The following is a 25,206-nucleotide window of genomic DNA, read 5'->3' on the forward strand; positions in this document are numbered from 1 at the left end:
TTGCCTTTTGAAATAAATTATTTTGATTCTTTTTGATTTGATTGCTTATTTTGCACAATATTCATAATAATGCTCGAGCAACTGTCTGTAGAATAATGAAGCTCTTATATTGATTGCATGTATTCAAGGTTGATATTTTAGGAAACTGCTAAACTGAATTATTGTATTGTGTATCTACTGTGCCTCTCTACAGTAAACTTAAACAGAATATTATTGTAATTTCCAAATAATAGAAATATGATGCATTTATTTTTTTATGTATTAGACAGTGAAATCATTAAACAGTGAGAAAACAGACTACTACTGTAAAGTCAATTTACGGTATGAAAACCCTAAAATTACAGTATATCACTGGTGTCCTAGCTGCCAGCTCTTTACTGTAACTCATAGAAATACAGAAATATACCGTATTTCTGGTTTACGGTCTACTACTGTAAAATCAATTTACGGATGAATACCGTAAAAATAACGGTATATTGCTGGCGTCTCTGCTGCCAGCTCTTTACTGTTATTTTACAGGACAATTACTTACAGTGTAAGTAACTGGCATAGATTCACTTTTTAACAATATTGTTAATATCTAATAGGTCGGTGTTCCTAAAAAGTACAATTTACCCCCATCAAGTCTTGTGGCATTATTTTTGGAAACTAAAAACTGTTTAGGTTTGATCCATTGCATTATGCTACACAGACAATGATGGCTTAAATTCAATACAGTTCAGCCCTATCAAAAAAAAAAGAAAAGAAATAAAACCTCCTTAAAAATGGCCAGTTTTCTTTTTCCTTTTTCTTTATCAGGGTCTATGAGTGATTCTGCTTGCCCTGAGGTTGAACTGAATCATCTAACGTTGCATTTGACTGTTACATCACTGACAGCTAGCAGCTGACCATTGATTAAAGCAGTTTGTGTAAGCAAGGAATCAATTCTCCTCTTTGAGGGTCAACTTCTATGGCTGTAACCTTTTCAAATAACATGAAATCAGGAAAGTTCAAGCCCTAAAAACAGGCTTTAACTAGATGTAGACCAGGGGCTAGCACAGATATGATGGGGTTTAACAGCTCCCCAGCTGTACAGTTTTTATCTCCAGCATATTCCTTAGATTCTAACTCAAGCCGACCCCTTTAACCAAGGTACCTCAGCTGCTCCTAGCATTGAATCCCCCAACCCCCCTTCTGCACTTCAGGATGCCAGCCATAGCTGCCTAATTAAACTTCTGGAAGAGCGTTCAGTCCTGACATGCCCTCAGGGTGTGCCAAGCAGGGCCCATTTGCACGATGAGGAAAGGGGTGGAGGTTAGATCTGTATAAGGTGAGGAGTGCCAAGAAATACGGGTTTCTGACAGATATTTTCTGGGGTATGTGCAGAAAAATCATATCAGGTGAATGTATCAACTCTGGCAGGGGCATAGGAGACAGAGGCAGGGATTCTTTCATCCTAGCAGACCTCTGAATGTGTATGAACTCAGTTCACCATGCTGCTCTTAAGACAAAACTTGCAGCGAATACGAAATAAACTGTTTTGTATGCACAGTGTTCTCTGTACTGACATACAATCATACACCAAACCACTTTTGCTCAGGGATGTTTTCCTTTTTACACATGTACACATGAACTGATAATTAGAGTGGAGCCAAATTGACCCAGTGACACATATTACTCACAGACTCATTGACTTCTGGCACATTTATGTGCAGCAGGCTGAAGTTAACATAGAATGATTTAGTTAGTATTAACGTGAGTTAGTCCTCAGGCTGTAGGGCTGAAGAAGGGTTACCAACAGTCTGGCAGCTGTCTGATGCTCTCACGTCGAAGCATCTTTGAAATGAAATAAAAAAATCCGAGATGCGGATGGAATTGCAAAACAAAATTATAGGTTAGATAAGTCCTGTAAAACCAGAGGGGGTCAGCTCTTATTTTTATCATTTTTTCTGGCAGTTGTGGAGCAGCCTGTCTGGCCTTGTTTTTTTTTTTTTTTTTTTTTTTTTTTTTTTTTGCTTGTTTGTTTTTCAGTCTTGCCATTTTTTTGATAAAAGATCTTCGATATACAGGCTGATGTGACTGAACTTAGACAGCTCGTATTTTGACAAATATCCTGGCTGACCTTTCTGAAACATATTTTCTTTCTTTTATTCTGCAGCTGGAGAATCGATGGCTCATTGAAAAATTAAAATACCTGCAAAAGTATTTCTACCCTTTAAACCTTGTCACATTTTTTCTGGCCAATTATTTATACTGTGATTGTATGTGTCAGACCAACACTAAGTATTTTTGCTTCTAAAATGAAAATATATTTTTTTATATATTTTGTTTGTGACAATGAAAATCTAAAATAAATTTAAAAGGTTTATCTGGCCTTTCTGACTCAATAGTTTATAGCTCTATTATTTGTCATTTGTGTTTTATGTTGGGTCTCCACCAGTTTACAATTCCAAAAAACTTCCCAACTCCAAATCTTCCCAATTTTTCAATATTCAAGAGGATCTCAGTTCAATAGGCAGGAAATGGTATAGCTGCATATCATCATGAATCTTGGTGGTTTGTGTTTTAGATTTCTTTTGTGTTTATTTGCTGATTATTTTTGGTTATATTTTATTTCGAATTTTGCCATATTCAGTAGTTTATTATTGTCTATAGAGTTTTGCCATACAGGTTAATTCTTCTGTAATCATTTTCTTATTTGTCTGTTTTGTTCTTCCCTCTGTGAATTCTGGTTCATTATCCTTTGTTAGCCTTATCCTTTGGTTTTAGATCCTTTTGATTCTTAGTTGAGTTTAAATATTACAAAACAGGTATTTTAGTAATATTTGATAATCATTCACAAAGTGCATCTAAACAATTAAAAAAAGGTAAATAGATCATTTATTAAGGTCTTAAGCCCACTGACGTTAAGGTTAGGGCTAAACTTACATAGCAGGGCAGTATGATCTATTTACCTTTTATAAATGCAGTTTATAAACAGCCATCATTAAACCTCTTCTAAAGAAATCTACCCTGGATCCAGATATTCTTTCCAATTACCGCCCAATTTCACATCTTCCTTTTCTGTCAAAAGTGCTGGAAAAAGCTGTTGCCGCTCAGCTGCAGCTTCATCTAGAACAAAACTCCCTGTACGAGAAATTTCAGTCTGGGTTTCGTTCTGCTCACAGCACTGAGACCTCTTTGCTGAGAGTTACTAATGACATCTACATGGCAGCTGATGCTGGGTCTACATCACTCCTTGTTCTCCTTGATCTAACTGCAGCCTTTGACACTGTGGACCATAACATCCTACTACACCGTCTTCATGTGGAGGTCGGTCTCTGTGACACCGTTCTGGACTGGTTTAAATCTTTTCTCTCCAATCGGCTGGAATGTGTTAGCCTCGGCAAGGCCAAGTCCCAGGCTGTCTCTGTCTCCTGTGGTGTCCCACAGGGGTCAGTATTAGGACCCCTGCTGTTTTCCCTTTACATGCTGCCTTTGGGTCAAATCATAAATCGATATAACATCTCCTTTCACTGCTACGCCGATGATATACAACTTTATATTAGAACTGGAGCATCATCACCATCTTCACTTAATGCTTTCACTACCTGCCTGGAGGAGATAAGGAAGTGGATGACTCAGAATTTCCTTCAGTTAAACTGCTCCAAAACTGAGGCCATGCTGATCGGAACACCTCACCAGGTTCAATCTTCAACTATGACGACTGTTTTCTTTTCTGGACAAGACATCCCCTTTTCCACCTTAGTTACAAATCTTGGAGTTAGAATGGATTCTCAACTTACTTTTGAAAATCACATTAAGCATCTGTTTAAAATCTGTTTCCTTCATCTTCGTAATATCTCCAAAATTCATCCGTTTCTTTCTTTTTCTGATGCTGAGACTCTCATTCATGCATTTGTCTCCTCCAGGTTAGACTACTGCAACTCTCTGTTTGTTGAAATCCATAAAAAACATCTTCAGAAGCTCCAATACATTCAAAACAGCGCAGCCAGGATTCTCTTGAGGGCCCGCAAATCTGCCCATATTACACCTATTCTGCATGACCTTCACTGGCTTCCCATCACCTGCAGAATTCCATACAAAATCGCGCTCATCACCCATCAGTGTTTAAACGGATCCTCACCGGATTATCTGAAGGACCTCCTCACTCCACATTCATCCACCAGATCTCTTCGATCACAAGACTGCAACTTCCTTCACCTTCCTTGCTCCAGATTAAGGTCCATGTGAGATCGGGCCTTCGCTGTCGCTGCCCCCCGTCTCTGGAACTCTCTCCCAGATCATCTGAGAGCTCCACAACCACTGAATGATTTTAAAAGAGGCTTGAAGACTTTTTTATTTAAGCAAGCCTATTCTGCCTCCACATGATTTTTATGATGTTGATTTTTATCTTTGATTTTATTTGCACTGTGTAGCACTTTGAGATTTTTATTAATGACCACATGATTTTTATGATGTTGATTTTTATCTTTGATTTTACTGGCACTGTGTAGCACTTTGAGATTTTTGTTAATGAAAAGTGCGGTACAAATTGGATTTATTATTATTATTATTATTATTATTATTATTATATAAGATTATCAAAATTTAATAAATAATCTGTGTTAAGAAAGGGTCTTTTTACCATTTATAAAAGACAATTTTGTAAAGTATGTTTAAGCTGTGTTTCTTTTGTGGTTATTTAGCATGAGGTTTTTATTTTTCTTGGTTTGAGTTAAGGAAGCATGATATTGTTTATACACTACAAAAGCAGCTGGATGGTAGGCTTGTCTCCTTTAAAGCACTTCCAGGGTGAATAATCAAAGTTATGCCATAATTTCACAATATTGTAACATAAATTACTTCCATTTACAGTATCTTTTCAAAATAACAGCTGGATTATCCAGCAATACAAGCAGGACAACTTGAATGAAAAACAGGGAAGACATGATTGAGTCTTTTTCTATTATTGAGACACATAAAGAAACAGATACCCAAAGAGGACATTTAATCCGATGTTCCCACCCAGAGGCAGAAATTACGACACTCTCTGAGCAGCTGACAGCTCTTTCTGTATGGAGAAATGTTGCCCGTATGTCAGACCGCAGCTCATCAGCAGCAACCAGGCGGCAAAGCTTTAACAAGCCTTCCACCCCCTCATCATCTTCCTTTTTGCTGCTTCTGCTGCTGCAGTGTCAGGGACGTCTGAGAGCTTGAATGTAGGAACGTGCCTCTCGTGTTTGTGAGTTTCTTGTACCTCCACCGTCATGTCTTAGTATATATGGTTGGCTAATGTGGCAATAGGAGGCGACACAAAGCAACACAGTTTTTTGAAGCTTCATGGAGGGTTTCTGATGGCAGAAGTCTTGTCATAAAGCTCAGCAGTCCCACTATCTCTGCTGGAGGCTCTTATGTTACCTGAGACGAGAGGACACAGGTCAGGTCAGCTCAGATCAAACATGAGTGATGTTCATTAGTTCATATCAAACATGTCCGTGTCATTCAGGTTTCTGATCGTCATACTGATTTGTCTTCACACTGCCTCTAAACATTTTAAATCATTTCATATTAGTTTCAGTAAAAAGTAGAGTTTATCTCCACAGACAACATACTGAAGATGTTTTGCAGGCCAACACTAACCTGTGCCGTTTTGTCATCTAAACACAGATCCAGCCTGGTGATCAAGCTGAAATCATTGTGTCCTAAGCCAGAGACTAAGATTGACTTTATCAAAAGTGTGCATATATGACTACTTTAAAAAAATATTATTCTGAGGGGTTTGTTTTTGCTTTATTTGGAGAACTTTGTCATTTCAGTTTATTTTTATTGTTTCTGTATGCTCTCCATTTAGTAGTCACTATTGCCATAGGTACAATTAAAATCTAAAGTTTGTGTACACTATGGAAAGGACACACAGCTTTATTTCCTCAATGTTTGACATGAAATGAGACTTAATTGTTTCTTTCTTCTCAAATTCATTTCTATTTTCTTAAAACTTTTATAAATAAAACCCTTAACAATTAATGAATTTTATCATTTATTTCTTCAAATATTTTCTTTAGAATGTAGGCTTTGGTTAGTTTAGACTTTAAGGTTACGTCTGACAATCATTTTCTAGGATTTTGTCCCATTCCTCTAGGTGTAACAGGTCAGTTTTGTATGCTGCCTTTCATAAACCTCTTTAGATCAGCCCTCATGCTGAGACAGTGTTTGTCTAATGACCAGTCATGGCTTTGTTTTTTCTCTCCTTAAGCCAGTTTGGGCCTAAATTGGTGGTCATTATCTATTTGGAAGACCCTGTTATGAGCTCTGACTTGCTCCGTAAAGTCTAGAGATGTTTTCAAGAGTTCCAAATGATTCACTCCCCACATGGTGCTATGTCTTTTTGAAGTGCTGTAGCCCTTCCTGTAGCAAAGCATGATGAAAATGATGCTGCCACTCTCATACTTCACAGATGGCATTTAGGACATCAACATTTATTAGGCTAATCTCAGCAAATTAAAAAAAAGGAACATTTTGTTTTCTTTTATGTCAGCTAGGGAAAAAAATCATACAAAAATCCTGGTCATGTCTTAATTATACACTCAGAATCATTAAATGTTTTTATTTCAACAAAGCAAACCAGATACTGACCTATTGACAGTATATGTGTTGGGACATGTTTTTAATTTCACAGTATCAACATTTTGAAAAAGAAAAAACAAGAATAAATTTAATAATTAAGTATTATGTATTCATGAAAGAACCAGTGACAGTAGATGTGCCATGTTCAACTGCATAATCATGCCTTCCAGCGTCCTTCCATAAATGACATGCTCAGCATGGTTTATGTCAGAAAGCTATCTGATTTGTTGAGACATGTAATGGGCATGAGCTATTTTTTTATTATTTAGTGTAGAGAGATGGGGAAACCAAATGAGCAGTAAGAGATAGGAGGAAGAAGAATATGTCAGAGAGAAACAGCACCCGGCTCATTCCAATGATGATCAAACTGATATTGCAGCAGTAAAAAAAAAAAAACAGTATTATAGCAGCAAAGATTAAATCTATCCAAGGTTTCTGGTACACAGCAGATTCCCTCCATTGCCTTGTCTGTTGTTGTTTAAAAGTAGTAGATAAGCTGTATCCTGTGCGATAGCTCAAGAATGAAAAAGATTCAGGGCACTTCATTTATATGGTTTCACCAGCAGACACAAGCTGATAGCAGCAAAGATCAGGCAAGTCAAGGAACAAACACTGTGATGGAGGCCATGGCTGATCGCTTTAAGGTAAAGGAAAGAGGAAAATAATCCACGGGGGAAAAAAAATGATTCATGGATGTAGTGCAGAAAGAAAAAAACTGTAAATTTGTTAAATAAATTATGAAAGTTTTCCTGTAAAACCAAAAAGAGACAGCTGCAGAAAAGGTGTCCATTTCTTCTTTTACCAAACCATGAGAGAAATATGCCTGTTTAAATTCTCTGTCATCAGCATACCCTGTCGGACCAGCATAACTATAGTCAATATGCATGCGCAAAGATGCCAGATTTGCGTTTATACCTTTAGTTTTATATGAAAAATAGACTTTAAACTACCTCAGCAGGCGTGTATCCCTTTAGTCATGCACAAAAAAACAATTTAAGGACAGATCGCCCATACGCTTCAAAAAAACACCAAAAAGTAAGTTATCAAATAGTTTTTTTGTACACGACTAAAGGGATACACGCCTGTTGAGGTACTTTAAAGTGTATGTTTTGTACAAAACTAAAGGGATAAATGGGTACTGACTATGGGTATGCTGGTCTGATGGGGTATGCTCATCTGACAGAATACCGGATCATGTTAACCACTCAGATATCTTTAGCTTATATTTCCCAATTACTCTTCATTGTCCACTAGTGTCACCTTCCTACCCATTGGTTTTCTTGTTCCTTCTCTGCACACCTGTTCCCATTAAGATAATTACCTCAGTTTACTCTTCTCCTGTGTTCTCTGTTTCTGGTTTCTGAGTTCCTTGCCTGGTTACTTTTGGATTTATACTGCCATTGCCTTCATCATTAAATCTACAAGAGCTCATCTCTACCTCCGCTTGTGCATCTTGGGTCCAGCAACTAAATTCTACACATCATAACAGTTTTCAGTTGTAATGGGGCAAATGTTGACTTTTCAAAAGTATAAGCTCTCCGTTGCATCACATTATTAATATCTTTTCATTTCTTGAGGAGATTAACTACTTTGGCCTTTACCCAGAAATTAAGATACATTATCTTTTATCCTGTAGACAACACAGTCAACTTGTCGCCAAGCTATCAGTCAATTTCCCTCTTTAACGGCCTTGAATTCAATCAAGTCTCCAAAATAGCCTTTTGTTCCACTTAGATAAAGTTTCTGAGAGGTTTCTAACCTACTTTGGCCTTACCTGAAAGACGTACTTTAGTGCCTCAACTTACTGTAAAATTTTATTTTCTTGAATACATTCTCATTCTTTTTAAATGCATTCATATCTGCAAGATATAAATGGACTTGACTTCATTATATGTTTGTCAAATTTTTCTCTTTAATTGATTTAATCACAGAACAAAACACTTGTAAATGAAATCCAGGCATATTCACTTAAAGCTTTTAAACACAATAACAAATACAGAATTTTGTTAATAGCTTAAGCCTTTAGAGGCAACCTCATGCAAGCATGTTGTTTTGCCTCGGTAACTTTCCTCTGCAAGAGTAAAACAGACTTGTGAAGATTATGTACAAAAAAAAAACTAAAAAACAAGCCAAAGGAACAGTGAAACAGTGTATTTATATTTAAGAAACTGCGACCAGTCTGGGACATTAGGAAGCTCCAGACAGCAAAGAGGTTCAGTAAGCAATGCAGCAGATGTGAAGAATCACTTTTAAAAACTTGAGACTGCTACCAATTGGCTTTGCGTGGTCTTCCCAACCAGAGAACTCAAAGTTGAAGCAGTCTGCTGCTCCCTGATTGGTGCAGCCTTCACCTTCGCTTACGTTTCAGTCTAATGCTACAAAGAAAAGGTGAGGCGTGCTCCATGAAAGTCATTACCCCTCCCCGCCTCCCCCGTCAGAGATATAGGCATGGCCCTTGCTCACACTGTTGCTAGGCAACAGTTTGAATTCCACCGTTATGCACATTGCCATGCATCCCAGTGCAGACCTACAAATCATCAAGTCCTCCATTAGCCAAGCTGTCAACAGCTTAATGGCAGGAGACTCCAGTGAAAACAACGATGAGCACAGCATCTAGCAGGTCTTCTGCTTTTCGTGATGACCATAAACAAAATAAAGAACAGACAGGACCAGCCTGAATGCAGTCAAGGGAGTCAATTCATATGTTTTTTTCCCCCAGGGATTAAGACTGATCACACATATAAAAGTGTCATGTTAACAAAGAATTTTACATTAAATATATGGTTACGTTGTAGCTAAAAAGCAATTTTTTGGGTACTGGGGTGACAAACTTTTTTGTGCACAAAAGAGCTAAATGTGGTGCTGGTTAATTTTCTTTGGAAATCAAAAGAATATAAAAAAAATCTTGGCAGTTATTAAAACGTTTAAGTTAAAAAACACGGTTTCATTTAAATATCTGAATCCTTATCACTTCTAAAGTCTCGTTAAAATCCCGAAAGGTGCCTTTCATTTCCATAAATCACAGGTTGTCTTCTCAGAAGAGTTCAGCACATTTAAGTCCAACAAAAAAAGTTTGGCCAGATGAATATTAAGTAAGATTTTGTAGATAATGAATAATTTCTCCTGCAGTAGATAACTCTCTTACCCTCCAACACTGGTCCCAGAGACTATAGCAGACAGCTAATCAGAGTAGGACATATTCCAGAGCAGATGTCTGAATCCTAAAAATGTCATGATCCCAAAGCACCCCCATTGTTTATACAACACTATCATGAATCTTTAAACTCTTATGATGTTTGCTTAAAAAGTTAGAAGCTTATTTGTAGAAATACATACATTTAAACAGAAGATTTAGTAATGATGCACTACAACAACCCACTGTGATTGTTCTTTAGTATGTCAGTGTAAGACAAACATACTTGGCTTCACTTACACTACTATAATAGATAGTTCCCACATGGCGCCACATCCGGTGCACCGCAACACAACGGCGGCAATGCGATAGAAAGATACAAAAAAAAAAAACGATAATAAAACACTATAATTAAATCAATTAACATACTGAGAATCAGAAAAGATGAATATGAGCAAACTGGAACTAAGCATCGAGCATCGATGAGGGTGGCTGGCTAATATCCAGGGAAAACACAAGCCATCAATTGTGGCACAGATTTTCTTTGATCGCTTTACTAATATTAAACGTTAAATGTTTAAAACATGTAGAAGTAGCTTTAAAAATATAAAGATACATCCAACAGGATGGACATAAGAGTGTATAACAAAAGTGCCAAATTATTACATCCTAATGCTATGTTCATATCGTGATTTATTTACCCTCATTTTACTTTTGAGACAATAAATCAAGATCATATACAGATATAAGACTGATTATAGCAAATATGGTTGTAATCTTTAACAATAACAGCCATGTTTACTTTGTATCTTTTTAAAGAAGCCTCAAATAACGTGTCTTTTTACCAATATCCTATCCACATGGCACATTCCCAGAGCCATTTACTTTAGGTCTGGTCTTGTGGGAACTATCTATAGTGCAGTCCACACATATAACATATTTTACTACTTATATTGATTGAAAAAATGTTTTAAATACCAGGATTCACAGGAAGATTATTGATGGCAGACCACTTCCTGTGTAAATAACCCAAAGATCAGTAAATAACCATGGATCCAAACTTAAGTGCATAATAGTGTAAACTGGGAGAGTGGTGGCCTAGTTGTTATAGCATTGGGCTTGAGCCCCAGAGATTCTGAGTTCAAGCCCCACAGACTGCCAATCTGGGTCCCTGGGCAAGACCCTTAACCCTGGACTTCTCCCTGGGCGCCAATTGTGGCAGCCCGCTGCTCTCCGAAGGGATGGGTAAAATACAGAGAGTGAATTTCCCTATCGTGGGACAATAAAGGATTTATATTTTTGTCTCTTGTACAATCCTGTAAAATAGTTTTTAGGACAGTAGATGTCCTCTCTGGCCTTGGTAGTGAGCTATATCATCTGGGACCAACTAATCCAAAATAAGAAGTCATCAACTACGCAAAAGATATGAGCTGCTCAAGGACAGAGATACAGCAAGAAAACTGGTGGGTGAAAAAACAGTCACCACACAAGTGACTGCATGGTATTGAACAATGACTGGCCAGTCATACCTAATTATAGCTACCTGCTAAATAGCAACATTATTTGGTGTGAAAGTTGTTATTGCAGAAAGAAAACTTAATGTTTTGCGATTTAAGTGAGGTGTTTTAATCTAAAGTTGGAGTACCAAAGCACTGAGATAAAAGGGACAAGTTAATGTTGCAGTTCTTTCATGCTAAGAGTGAAACCAAGACTTTTAGCAAATGATAGGAAGGCTGAAGTAGGTAAGAAAACGGGCTCTTCTATCATTTTGAGATTTTCATTGCTGTAAGTTATGGCTAATGCTGGCTTTTCAAATGTTAGCAGGATTGTAGAGAATCTTCAATCACAATATTTTAACAGATTTAGATACTATGTCTTTAAGGACGATCAAATGTTATATATGTTATAATGAGATATGTTACATTTACTATGCTCTCTTAGCAACAGGATCCTACATTATGTAGAGGATGAAAAGAGTGATGGATACAGAAAAAAAAAAAAATTATATTTCATTTGGTTTCATTGTTGGGACTTTGACTAATTATTCAGCAGAGTAAAATCCTCCTTGGGCAGACCTTCAGGAAACTGTACTGTAAGCAACAATTAGGACGTATTTGCAGATCCAAGCTAAAAAAATAATATCCCAAACTGTTCATAAGGAGGGGTAGCTCCCAAATGCAAACAGCTCAGACTTCATGCTTGGAAATAATTTCGCTTTCTTGGTGCGATCTATCCAAAAAAAAAAAAAAACTAAATGAAAGAAAAATAAATAAAAAAAGAAACCGACTTTGGAACAGACTTGGAAATACCATTCCTCCCAGTGACAGCACTTAAATCAAGGCCTAATGTTACGGAACACATAAGGCTGCTGGGGTGATAGAGCCACCTGACGACATGCTAGAAGTACAGAAGACAAAGCATCCATCCTTTCCCATATTCTGGCTCATGGTACTGCTGAGTCACATTGCAGATCTCCAGACACCCACTCTGCCCTGCCTTCTGAAAATGGCCTCTTTTTGACATATCATTTTATTCTGCTGTCAACCTTAATTTAAAACCGTATTACGGTGAGGGGTCTGGTTACAGGGATCATATCATCAGGAGCCTTTTTGTTTTAATCCTCTGCTAGGTTTCTGCAGATACAGCTTTGTGCTTAGGCTTTACGTTCTCTTCACTCAGCCATGCTGTGACCTTTAACATCCAGACAGAGAGAGGAATGGGATACAGTATTGCCACCAGAGCTTTAAATGGAGAGTATATAACTGTATATTCCTTCGTGGACAGGCTAAGGTACGGACTGATGCTTAACAACCTTGATGTGGGGAAAAATAAAGTGCATGTTGTTCATTTTACACAGGATTATTATACTCCACTTCAAATAGTTTCTCTCTGCAGAAAATGTGGTAATTGAACTGAAGGAGAATGTTGCAAAAAAGTTTAAAGGTTTGTGAAATCCAGATGATTGCTCTCTCTGTCTCCTTCTTGCACACCCCGAACCTCGGCTGAACCCGCTAGAAAACTGTTCTCTTGTTATCTCCTCCCGTACTCCGATCACGCTCCTTGCTCTGTTCACATGATGGAGCAGCTTTTGGACTTGTCCTTGCTAAAGGTGGAGGAGAGGAGATCCGTCTTGTTGGGGAGGTGCAGCAGTCTTTTGGAGAGGCGGCGGACTGGGCTGGGTTTGTTGGCAGGCTGCAGTTTATTCATGCAGGCCAGAGCGGCGGTACGAAACACACTGTGGATGCTCTTTTCTGAAGTGAAGGCTGAGCACTCCAGATAAGCTTCGGCACCGAGCTGTTTGGCCAAAGATGAACCCTACAAAACGAAGATGTGTATTTCTTAAAAGGTAATGAACTATTTGTTAACAATACGCTTATGAGAGTTTTAAAGTAAGAGGAAACAATGGGAAAGGTACCTGTTCATGGGAGACTGGAGCCTGTTTTTGATTGGACAGCTCCATGCGTGTGCAAACATCAGTTCGCAGGTCTGTCTTACAGCCTATAAGCAGGATTCGAGTGTTTGGGCAGAAGTCTTGAATCTCTGCTTTCCACTGCAAAAGAAAACAAACAGGGTTACTGATTCAGAGAAAGCTGGTTGATCATTAAGCAAAGATGCCACCTAGCAGGAATGTCCGCAGCTCATACCTTCTTCAGAGCACCATCTACTGTGTCTGGTCGGCTAATGTCAAAGCATAGCAACACCGCGTCTGAGTCGCTGTAGCAGAGGGGCCTGACGTTGTCGTAATAGGGAGAGCCTGAGAGGGTGGAAAGGAGTCAGAACATGGCTTTATTCACCCAAATTAGAGCTTTTATTTGGTTAAGAATGGAGAAACATTAAACTATAATTATCTTTATTCACTCATTTCTAGTATCTACATAGTAGGATGTCTTAATCAATAAAATAATACTATTTAAACAAAAGCATTTGTTGATTCAGCTGTGCTTCAACCACCAGTGTTATATAAGTGATTCAAATTTGAAATAAAGCAAATTTAAAAACACGTCAAACACTGTTCCTTGTAAACATATTCATACCCCTTGAGGACTGATGTAAAGAACTGTTCAGTCCATCATTTGAGAGGCATGGTAGGACAGCAAAACAAAACATGCTTTGCACCTAAAACAGGGCTCTGCATCAATCACAATCTGAGTAAGTCAGAGCTATTTTTGATCTGTGTCACAGATGAAATGTGTGTCCCAAGCCGTGCAAGAGACACAGCACACAAATGGAACAAAGTGCTCTCATAGGATGAGACTGAAATTTAAACTGAACATTACTCATGTGAAACACAGTGTTGAAAAAGTCATGGTATGGGGTGAGCTTCTGAGACAGGTTGAATTAGAAGGAAAGATGGATAGAGCATGAAAATCCAGGAAGAAATCCTATTAGACGCACCAAGAAACCGCTGATTCAAGCAAGAGTTTCCCTTTCAACATGACGGCTACACCAGAATAGGTAGGCATAAAGTCCATTTGAGTCTAGACAATGCATATCCATGCATGTCAGTAGAGGTAAGCACAATTCCATGCAAAAGTAACAGTTAAGTCCTTTAACAATGCACTCTGGTCAAGCAAGCGTTTAATGGAGTAAAGAAATTAAATCCTGAAGTGAAACATCTGAATGTCTAATTTGGCTTAGTCTATAACATAAAATTCTCGCTTGATAAATTTACTTGTGAGGCTGTCACCAAAATGGATGACAATCGAAGGCTATACATACAGCAACATTGAGATTACATTTTTTGAAGCAGAGGAGTGACTCAAAAAAAGGTTTTCGTAAAACAGTAATATCAAAAACATACTTTTTACTTACACTCCACATCCTTTTGTTTAGCAGCTGTGTCCACTTTTTAGAACAAAATAAGTTTGTTCTATGAAATGACCTTGTACCCCCCCTCAGGTATTGAGAAAGTAAAATATGAAGGAAACAGATTCTTCTTGAATGTCTATAAACAGAACAAGTTCCAGAGCTAAAAACAGATTGGCAGGATGTCCGCTCTCTATTGTCTTCCTTCTACCACCTAATCACTACCTACACAACCACAGCAAGCTTTGATTCCCTTGTCCGGTCCTTCGGGGCCAAATATGCACAAGAAGCAACTAAAAGAAGGTGTAATTAAGGCAGGAATAGATGCTTCTATTAGCAAGACCAACCAACAATCAGGGAGTCGAATGTTTTACACCCCAGGTTTAATATAGCATCTCTTCATTCTTGCCTTCACTTTGCAAAGTAGGATGTATTACACAAGTTGCATCCATCAATAATTTTTTCTGTTCTTTTTGTGGGAATCGACACCGGTACCCCATATAGCCATCTGAGGTGATGTAAGACTTGAGAAAGAGGAGGCAGACGGATCTAAAGAGGACACAACTTCTAGCTCCTGCCGCCTCCCACACATTAGCACCTCAACTATGCCTGAACACACAAATACGCTCCCTTACACAAAGATGCACGATGCTTTTAGCAGTGCTAAGAGACCAAAACGTCTGCACTCATCAGTGTGGCTCGGACTGAGGGGAAAATAAGAAAAATACCAGCTATGTTTTGTATTTAGAAAGAAAAATCTCCTACTTCTGTCTGTCCTTGTGTGAAAATATGATTTCAATATTCTAACCAATAAAAAGCTCTGGCTAGCCAAGAATTATATCAGTCACTTCCAATTTCTCCATTAGAACTCGAATTGGCCATAAAATACTTGTTATCTACATGGATCAGAAATGATCCAACTTTAGAATAAATAAGTATGGTAAAATAAAACTATGCTTATAGAGCCATTTTCTTCTACATCAATAAGTATCTACAAATACAGTAAAAGTCTGTAGTTTATGAAACAGTGTCATCTACAAAATATCTTAACAAAAGTCAATCAAAGCAGATTGCCTATTAAGGGAGATTCTGATGTATTTATTTATTTTGCACACCAAGAAATTTTGAAGTACATCACAAGATACTAAAACCAAGATCATTTTAAAATAAATGTCCAAAATTATATTTGAAAAAAAAAGGTTGTTTTGTTTAGTGTTTTATTTGTCAATCCTGTGGGAACTATTGGAACTAAACTTAGTAAGTAAGTTCACTTGGTCTACTTTGTTTCTTTGTTTTAGCAATGTGCAATGGGTCCTCAACCATTAAGAAGCCTGTTTATTTGCTTAAAACTATGTCTTGAGCAGCTGAGGTGAATATAAGGGTCATACCCATGAAAAACAAGCACATTCTTCCCTGTTAATCCAAACACGCTTAAGGTGGGGCAAACTGTTTGCTTCAGTGTGGAAAAAAAGAGGCTTTGCATCAATGCAGGCAATCCAAATGTAGAGATCTAGATGATGAGGGAAGGAACCCCCATATCTTCACTGTTATTGACTGAACTCAGATTGAACTATTCTCATCTCCACAGAGCAGGGAGCCTCAGAGAAAACCTCTGGTTTTTGGGAGTCTTAAATTCTCATCATCATCATCTGGAAGCCAGATCGTCAAAAATTATCTAATACATTAACCAAACAAATGCCAATATCACAAGAATTGGTCTGGCCTGGACATAAAGGTTTTCTTTTTTAAAAGCTCATCCCACATACTCTAATATCTCCAAAGGTTTGACACAGTTTAAATAAAAAGAATTACAATAAAAGTATAAGATCATTTAAAAGGCTTGTTTGAACAAAGAACACATGACCAAAATCTAAGTTTGATTCATTCATTAGAAGCAGAGGTGAATTCACAATGTGTGTGAAAGCAGTGGATGTTACACAGCTCTGCAGTTCAACAAGATTTTAAATTAGCTTTAAAAGGAAGATACAATTATTACAGAGTTTAAATTCTAAACTCATTCAAAGCATCTTAATAATAAATTTGAGCATGACTATTGCAGTTTATACGATCAGTTGTCATTAGTCTGTGTGACTTCCTGAAAGAGTAAGAGCCTTACCTTAAATGCAAGACTTAAAGAGTAACATCTTTTAAAAAAACAGGTCAAATTGGAATAACAAAACAAATTAAAAAAAAAGAACTTTATTACAATCAAAACAAAACTATTACTTTCCTTAAAAGTAGCGGCCTCAACATTGAACTTAGAAAATAGTTGTTTCTAACTCCTTTTTTGCTCCCTATATAATTTAATGTTATTAATATTTTATGATTTCTATTAAAGCGTCTGACAAGAAAATGATAGTTTTATTAGAGACTGAGTTGAGCTAAAAGGACATTTAGAGTTTTAATAAGACATAGTAAAATGATAATTATTATATTTTTTAAGAAAATAATATTTAGTATTCAAAGAAGTCTTTATTAAAACAGGTCAATCGTAAACATGAAGAGAATAAGACGTAATAGGGCTAAGTGCAGTGCAGCAAAGGTATGTTTATTTATTTCCACCAATGGAAAGCAGTCTTATGCAACATTTCCTCCAGAATGAGGGACTGTCAAGATAAGTTTTTCCTTCGTGGGAGACAAATGTACAAACCTAAATTATCCCAAGGCTGCTTTGTATTACATAAGCATGGAGGTCAAGCACGTTATCTCTCAGTATCCCTTGCCTGTGCCTTCTGTTCACAGCAACACACACACATAAGAACCATGGTTGGCTTCCACCCCCTGTATGGACGAGGCATCCCCTCCGCTCGGCTGTGAAACAACCACTTTGAAGGCCAACTGGCACAACTTCACTTCCTCTGAACACCAAGCCTGAGGCTCCAACGCAGGCCAGCACTGGAACAAAGAAGGTTCGCTGCTGCACTTGGTGGCCTTTTTTATTGATTTCATTTACATAATTTCTTCAGTGTGTTTAGGTCACTGGGCTGCATGCAGTTTATCTGTTCACCTACTGAACCAGAAACCTAGAAGCCATTCACACTGATTGCTTATATATGCCGTTTCAGCCTTTAATTATGTTTTTATTTTTTATTTTTAACTGTTCAAAAGCACATTTGGTCATTTAATTTATGCAGAAGGCAAATTTTAGAGATCCCAGTTACATTTTCTTTATATTTAACGAAATAAAACTGTTTTTTCCCCCACCTTTTTTAGAACTACACATAAAGGTCTTTTTGCAAACAAAACAGAAAGGAAAGCTTCTTTTGACGTGGTCAACAACTTTTTTTTGTTTAAGAAATTATTAAATTATTAAAGTTTTGACCAATACATAAAAGTCACAGTATTCATAGGTTAGTATTATGAAACTACACCTAAAAACTGCAAAAAACTGAATATCTCTGTTGTAGAAGATGTTTTATAAAAGCAGATCTTAATCAAGAAAATTAAAGATTTTCAATATTTTACTGGTCTAAATCTATGCTGATACCTAATCTATGTTGGACTTTAAATTAATAACATGTGCATCAGTTATGTATTGTAGGGTGATGCATGTATAGACAATAAAATTATGGGGTTCCTTTGTTTTGATGCACAAATGAACAGAGAATAGATTTGATCTGCCTTTGATCTGCAGGTCTGTCCTGATAAACAATAAACTCGCAGCTAATTATTCTTTTAGTTTTTTTAGTTTTTTGTTTTGTACATGCTAAATCAACATGCTAAATCAGCACTGAGGGTCACTGACAACAACATACATTTGATCACTGGATACCAAAAGAAAAGGAAAATTTTATTTCATACACAAAGATTGCTGCATCAATACTCTAAATTTTATAATATTCTCTTTAATCGATTGGTTCAGCAAATAAATAAAAGATACTAGAACTCCATCAAATATAATTGTACATCTTGTAATAATTGGTTTGACTATTTATTTATTAATTAAACTATGCCAGATATCTAAGCTTAATGGAAATTATAACAGGGCTTTTTTGTGGCCAGAAAACTGACATTTTATTGCATGGAATTTTAAAATGGGCAGAAAAAATGTCTAGAACTTAAAATCTAAAATGTCTGCCTTTCACAGACAAGCAGGTAAGATTCCTCAGCAGTTTTAAATAGATCTTTAACTGCATCCACACAGAAAAGACAAAGAGGCAGGGAGATAGTGAAGTCTGGTTGAATAGACCTGACTATCGCCCTGCTAAAACAAAAGAATGAGACCTTGCTGTATTTACACTGGTAATGGTTCCCCCGGCTCCTGGATGGCTGATCTTACTGGGAGGGCAAACAAATTGCAGACATCAACCCATCAATACAGCTCTCAGCCTGAACACTTTAACTGATTGCTCAGCTTCAGAGCTGACAAGACTGTTAAAGATGGAGATTCTTGTCTTTGACAAAAACCATTTTTAGGAAATGTAACCAAAAATATTGGAGCATGTGAATCTCACCTGATGTGTCCCAAAGACTGAGTTCAACACGCTGGTCTTCCAGCTCCAGACAAGCCGTGTAGTTCTCAAACACAGTGGGGACATAAGTCTGGATGTGGAGGAGTTAAAAGCAGGATTAGGAATCATTCTCATCACATATTCATCACTATCTAGTCTTGCAAAAATAAATAAATAAATAATAATATTTTTTATAAAATGTATGGCTTGGATTGTGTAATAAACTACTTATTTCTGTATATGTGTTTTAATCATATATATATATATATATATATTTTTTTTTTTTTTCATAAATTGATCAATAGCTTAAGAAAATATTCACAGTAAAAAGGATTTTGTGTTAAATAATGTGGCCTCTATAAACATGCTTTATAAAATAATATATTTATATTCTATAAACAACAATTTTAAATCCAAATATTGTTTTGGTTAGAAGGAATGACGTTTATATAATTAATTTGAATATTTAACAGCAGTATGACTTTCTAATTTTTATTCTTCTACAGAGACCTAAAAACACAAACCTTTAGATGCCTAATCCCTTTCTTAATGATTAATGATATGTGCAGCAGGATCTTACCTCTGGGTAGCAGTCCTTCACTAAGACTTGCAGCATCGCTGTTTTACCGCATTGAACGTCCCCAACCAACACCAGTTTACATCTCGCCACAAAAGGCTGCTGGAGTCTTCTTTCCTTCATTCCGACTAAATAAGCTATTCAAACCGGGGAAATGGAGAGTGTGTAATCCTATCAACCTGCTGAGAGTTAAAGATGACTCTGCGGTGAATTTAATGGGACTGCAGCAGCTTAGTTTCAGTCAGTAAGTGAAGGAGTCTTGGATGCAGCCAGGCTTTATAGCGTCGCAGCAGCCAATCAGAACGACGCGCTGCGCGCATGAGGCGCGCGCACGATGAGAAGTTCACCTTATCACTAGCAGAGCTGCAGGGTCATTGATCTAGTTAACATGTTGGCCTAAATGACCTGAACTGCACATTAAATCATATTTGTCTCAAGCTAAAGCTATATTTGAATGAATAAGAGGAGCCTCTTCATGAATGTACACCCAGCTGTTAACCATATATATTGGATTAAATAAAAGGTTTATAACTTTAATATTATAGCCAGTTTAAATCTAGATATGAAGCTAATTAATGACATTTAGCTTCTAATAAAAAAAAAAAAACAGTCTAAGTATGTGGACTGTTTTATTGATGCCTTTTTATTCAAGCAAGGCACATGAAGTCATAACAAAAGTTTTAAAACAAACATGACTTTTTCTTATCATTTTAGCATTTAAAACATTGACCTAATTCGTGAAAATTTGCTAACATAGTCACTTAAGCTGCAAGGTCTTTCTTTGCAATAAGAAAACACAGTTAGAAATTAAAAGGTGTTAGAAATTGATCTACAACATGTGTCTTTGACCAATCATTGACGTTCCCTCATCATTTTTTTTTATTTGAGCAAAATGCTGAGTAATTATGTCGCTGCACTTTCCCATATATTCCTATGCCCTTTTTCCAATACCAGACCAATGTTAGAAATGTAATCAAAGCGACCATGAGGTCAACCACTGCCTTTTCTCAACCAGTATTTTAAATTCAACTAAGTGTTAAATAATCCCTTTAATGTGTAAACCTAGAAGCTTTATTCATCGTGTTTAAAAAAAAAAGAATCAGTCTTGTATTATAGTGAAAATGATTCCATCATTATTATTTTCTTCATAATTTTAAGTAATCAATACATTCAGATTATCGTAATGGCAATTAAATAATAAAGAATTTAATTGACTTAATTTTCAACAACTATACTCAAACTATACATAATTATAAATTTACAAAGTTTAAATAGTAAATTAATGTCTAAGTACCTAATGACACTAAAAAGAAGCTACATTTTTTTTTTTTACCACTAAGAAGCTAAATTCAGAATTAACTTTTGGTCAGATGTTGTCCATTCTTATATATCATTTGTAAATACATTGATAAGGCCTGTTCCTATATACTTTATTGGACAGCCTAACTCACATTTAGACAATTTACTGAGTTTATCAGCCATATTTGATTGCAGTCTCACAGTGTATCCTTGCTCTTTTACGCTACATGTTTAGTTCACACAACAGCTACATGACATAAAAGCACATTTTATAGTATCATTAGTACAACAGTCAATGTATAAACAGCCATCCGTGATATATATAAATCGTGTTGGCTGTTTTAGACTGAAACGTTTATAAAGTTAATTAGCTTCACTTTTCCATAAGGGGTTATCATCATAGTAAAATTAAAATTTTGACCAACTGTACAAATACCTGTGCTAACAAAGCTATATTCTTGCCTAAAAACATTCAATATCAAAATGAATTTTATAAAATTCAGCTCAAATGAAATTATAAATGTTTAAGAGGTTATGAACAGGAGATTACTTGCTCCAAAGCTGGTTCACGTAGAAACTACAGAATTAACTAACCCACAGATAAACAGATAAAATTGTGAAAGTTAGGAGAACTTTCTAAAGGGGAAATTCTTATAAATATAAAATGAAACCAATATTACACCCCTGCATCAGTTAGATATTTATAGTCAGTGTAGTGGAAAGGACCTTATTTTTTTTTATCTAAGATAGCTCCACAAAGTGGTAATTCATGAATGTTACATGATTTTTCCCATCTTTTCATTAGCCTTCATGCAAACTTTCAGTGATTCAGAGGGTACAAGAAGCCTTGCTACAGCTAAAAGCAAAAAACATTTAGACAATTTTCTGGATATACAAACTAAGATAAACAACATTTTAGGGCAAATAAGTTCTAAGTTCTAATAAGTTCTTTAGAAATAAATTAATCAGGCTTTAGGCTTTTGAAAACATCAGTTTTTTATTATTTAGTAAAATCTTGACCAACTGTGCAAATATCTGTGCTTGACAAAGTCTTATTCTTGCCTAAAAACATCCTATATCCGTACATTTCCCACAATGCATTGCAGTTAGATCGGCCAAGCTCAGACTGCAATGACTGGGGCAAAATCATAGTTAAAAATGTATATATTATGCTTCCAATAATTTAAAGTAAACCTTAAAGACATTTTTATGTGAGATTGTAGCTTTATCAAACTAAATAAAAAAAAAAAAAAGCTCAGTTGTTTGCTGAAAGCGAAGACCTGATAAGTTTATTCCTGAAATATAATGTTTTTCTTTAGACCTGACAACTTATTTCTTGAAACATAAAATCTGATAATTTTTTTCCCCAAGACCTCATAACTTATTTCGTAAGACCTCGGGATGTCCTAAAATGTAACCATAATAAACTGCACGCAGACAGATTTGCAATACGAAAAATACTGGGGTGTAATAAGTGTTATCTACTGACACTTCTCTTTAGATATATATTTTGTTACTAAGTTGACATAAAAATATGAGGTGTTGATGAATGGAAATGATGAATGATGGATTGAACACATCCTTATAATACTTCATTGTCTATTCTATAAGGTAAATCTTGGAAATAATTTGCTCAGAAATGTTTAACTATTGCAACTACTGACAGAAGGTGCAGCTGAACCCACTGCTAGACGTGACACTGTCTTCAAAGGGCTGCAAAAGTTTGTTCTAAGAAACAAGCTGTAAATCTCTACCTAGATAGCACCTTTTCAAGACTCCAAAGCCCTTTACACTACATTCAGTCATTCACCCATTCATACAAGCTACATTATAGCTCCAGCTGCCCTTTGGCACATTGACAGATGCATTCTGCATAGGCAATGTGGGTGAGGAGTCTTACCCAAGGGCACAACAACTAATGGAGTTTGAACCGACAACCCTCCAGCTGCAGGACGAACTCCTGCATCCTACGTCACCCAAAATACTTTCCCATTATGCCTGTGTAAATTCTCAGGGTCAACCATTCAACAATTGGAGGCAATTAGACTTTCGCTCAATTTTTTAAAGTTTCAACACTTATCTAACTGTCCTGGTCAACTCTGTTGGCTCACACCACAGCAATCTGTATTTGGATTGCTGATGTATGGTCTATGGAGGACCAATCCTGTCATAACAACAAATAAAAATAAATACAGAAACAAAAAAATGCTCCAAAAATAAATAAGCATACAATTAATTGCCCCCCCAAAAATGCAAATACGACAGGCAGAAATAAAAAGCATGGAAGAAATAAATAGGGTAAAAAAAAAATACAAAGGAAGAATAAACCAGACAAAAATACTATAAAATGCACATAAATAAATACTTAAAGAAATAAGTAATAAATAAATTAAGTTGAAGAATATAACAGACAATAAATAAATAAAGTAATTATTACAAAGGCAAATAAACAAAGAAGCTAATTAAAAGATATATATATGTATGTCTGACAGTATAATTTAATTTCTACATACATTTATTTGTTTATTATATTTTTGGGGGCCATTAATTGTATGATTATTTATTTTTGGGGCATTTATTTATTTACGTATTTATTTTTAATTATGGCAGGATCTGTCCTCCATATACATATTCATGCTGCTTAAACAGGGTCAGAATAAAGCTCTTTGCTGACCTCTGGTGATAAAAAGTATGTGAAGCTCCTGACATCCTCTCTGCTTTGCTTAATGGCACTATACTATGAATAGTAAACACTGTTGAACAAACTTTTCTTAAATTTATTTTTATTGTCTTCACTGAAAAGTGTAAAATTACTAACCATCTTAAGATTATCTTTAGAGATTTAATTACTTGTGAAGTTACAGAGCAAAGCACCAAAGCACTTTCCACCACATTCATGCTTACACTCTATTAAGGATTATATACCATTGCATTTATACATAAAGAATAATTTATGAAACAGGGTTTAGGGTTTTTCAAGGGACAGTTATAAATATTGTGATTTTATGAATGAATAACTGTTAAACTGGAAAAAAAACATGACTACAAAAAGAAAAAAAAGGAACTTTAGATTAATAAAGTAATTTAATGATTTGTTAATTGCCTAATTTGAAATATTCAAGGCACACTCTCTGCTAGACCCTGAGTGACATTAGAAACAAATATATATATGTCGCCAACTAAAAAGTCATATATCTCAAAAGAAACTTACATTCAGTAAAAAAAAAATTATGCCACATTAGGTGAGACATTTAATTTGTATGTAAGGTGGTTTAAACATACACTTTGGTGATTAAATAGATTAAAATTCACATTTAAAGAGGTAAGAGGGACTCAAATTATGCTATTTTTAGTGACTGACCTCACTAGACTTGATAAACACCTGTAATTTGCCACATCACATCATGATCAGTTGCAAAAATGCCTTTCAATCAGTTAGGATTTTCTTTTTTTTTTTTTTTTTTTTTTTTTTTTTTTTTACAGTGTCCTGTCTGGCAATGTGGCAATAAGAATAATTGTCTTGATGCCAAAAAGAGCCCAACAGATTTTACTTTCACAAGTGTAGCAGTATGGCAATTGCCATATTGCTCCACTTGTTTCATGCATATAAATTGCTTTATTATGATTATGCAGGGAGTTTTACAGTTTATATGGACACTGCAATGTAAATAGAGCAGAAAAACAGAAGAAGAAAAGGAAAAAAGAAAAAAGAAAAAGATGAAAGAAAGAAGAGAGAGGAGACAATGACAAAACATTTTCAGTCTGCTTCATCACCTGTAAAGTTAGGATTTTCAACCATGATTAATCACATAAAATGTCCATATAAATCAGAAGTAATCACAAATAATTGCAGTTTTTATGTGCTCAACGTGACATAAAGCAAAGTTTTAACCCACATACTGGATACATTTCAAATATATTTTTCATATCGGTGCCCCTTGCTTGCTCATTTAACTTGATAGGGGCACTGAATGGGCCTGTTTATAATAATAATTATATAATTTAACATTATTAATCTCACACTGGAGAAATTTAACTCTGCATTTGACCCATCCCCTTGGGGAGCAGGGGGCTGCAAATGTGCGGCGCACCTTCTCAGAGAAATATGACAATTATCAAGAATATTCTACAGAGAAACTGCTTACAAAAAAAATATACAAGAAGTAAGTGTGCTTTTATGCATACACCTTCACACCAGATGACTTTGATTTACCTGTATTGGAGAAACATTAATAAAGAGCGTTTTTACGCGGGAATATTAAAAGTGCCTGTACAGCTACACATCCTGTGACGTGCTGTTAGAATAAAACTTTTTATGCTGCTTTCACATTAATATGTTCGATGCAAACCCCTAA

At 36.0% G+C, this 25,206-nt stretch overlaps 1 protein-coding gene across 1 annotated transcript; it reads right to left on the reverse strand.

Annotated features, from left to right (window-relative positions):
• Positions 1-8,477: 8,477 nt before the first annotated feature.
• On the reverse strand, positions 8,478-19,834 carry rnd1a (Rho family GTPase 1a). The gene is made up of 5 exons (XM_038271529.1): positions 19,556-19,834; positions 18,979-19,066; positions 13,363-13,472; positions 13,134-13,268; positions 8,478-13,033 (listed from the first exon to the last, which is right to left on the reverse strand). Exons 1-5 carry the CDS (start codon positions 19,673-19,675, stop codon positions 12,788-12,790), a joined length of 699 nt encoding a protein of 232 aa, XP_038127457.1. The 5' UTR covers positions 19,676-19,834; the 3' UTR covers positions 8,478-12,787.
• Between the last annotated feature and the right edge of the window lie 5,372 nt (positions 19,835-25,206).

Source organism: Cyprinodon tularosa, unplaced genomic scaffold (genome assembly GCF_016077235.1).
Source record: "Cyprinodon tularosa strain WSP-4 unplaced genomic scaffold, ASM1607723v1 ctg8, whole genome shotgun sequence".
Classification (NCBI taxonomy): domain Eukaryota; kingdom Metazoa; phylum Chordata; class Actinopteri; order Cyprinodontiformes; family Cyprinodontidae; genus Cyprinodon; species Cyprinodon tularosa.

Coding starts and splice junctions, on each gene's coding strand:
- rnd1a (XM_038271529.1), bottom strand. CDS start 19,675: ATGAAGGAAAGAAGACTCCAGCAGCCTTTTGTGGCGAGATGTAAACTG. Junction 19,067..19,555: donor TGAAGGACTGCTACCCAGAG/GTAAGATCCTGC, acceptor CTCCACATCCAG/ACTTATGTCCCCACTGTGTT. Junction 13,473..18,978: donor CAGTCTTTGGGACACATCAG/GTGAGATTCACA, acceptor CCACCCTCTCAG/GCTCTCCCTATTACGACAAC.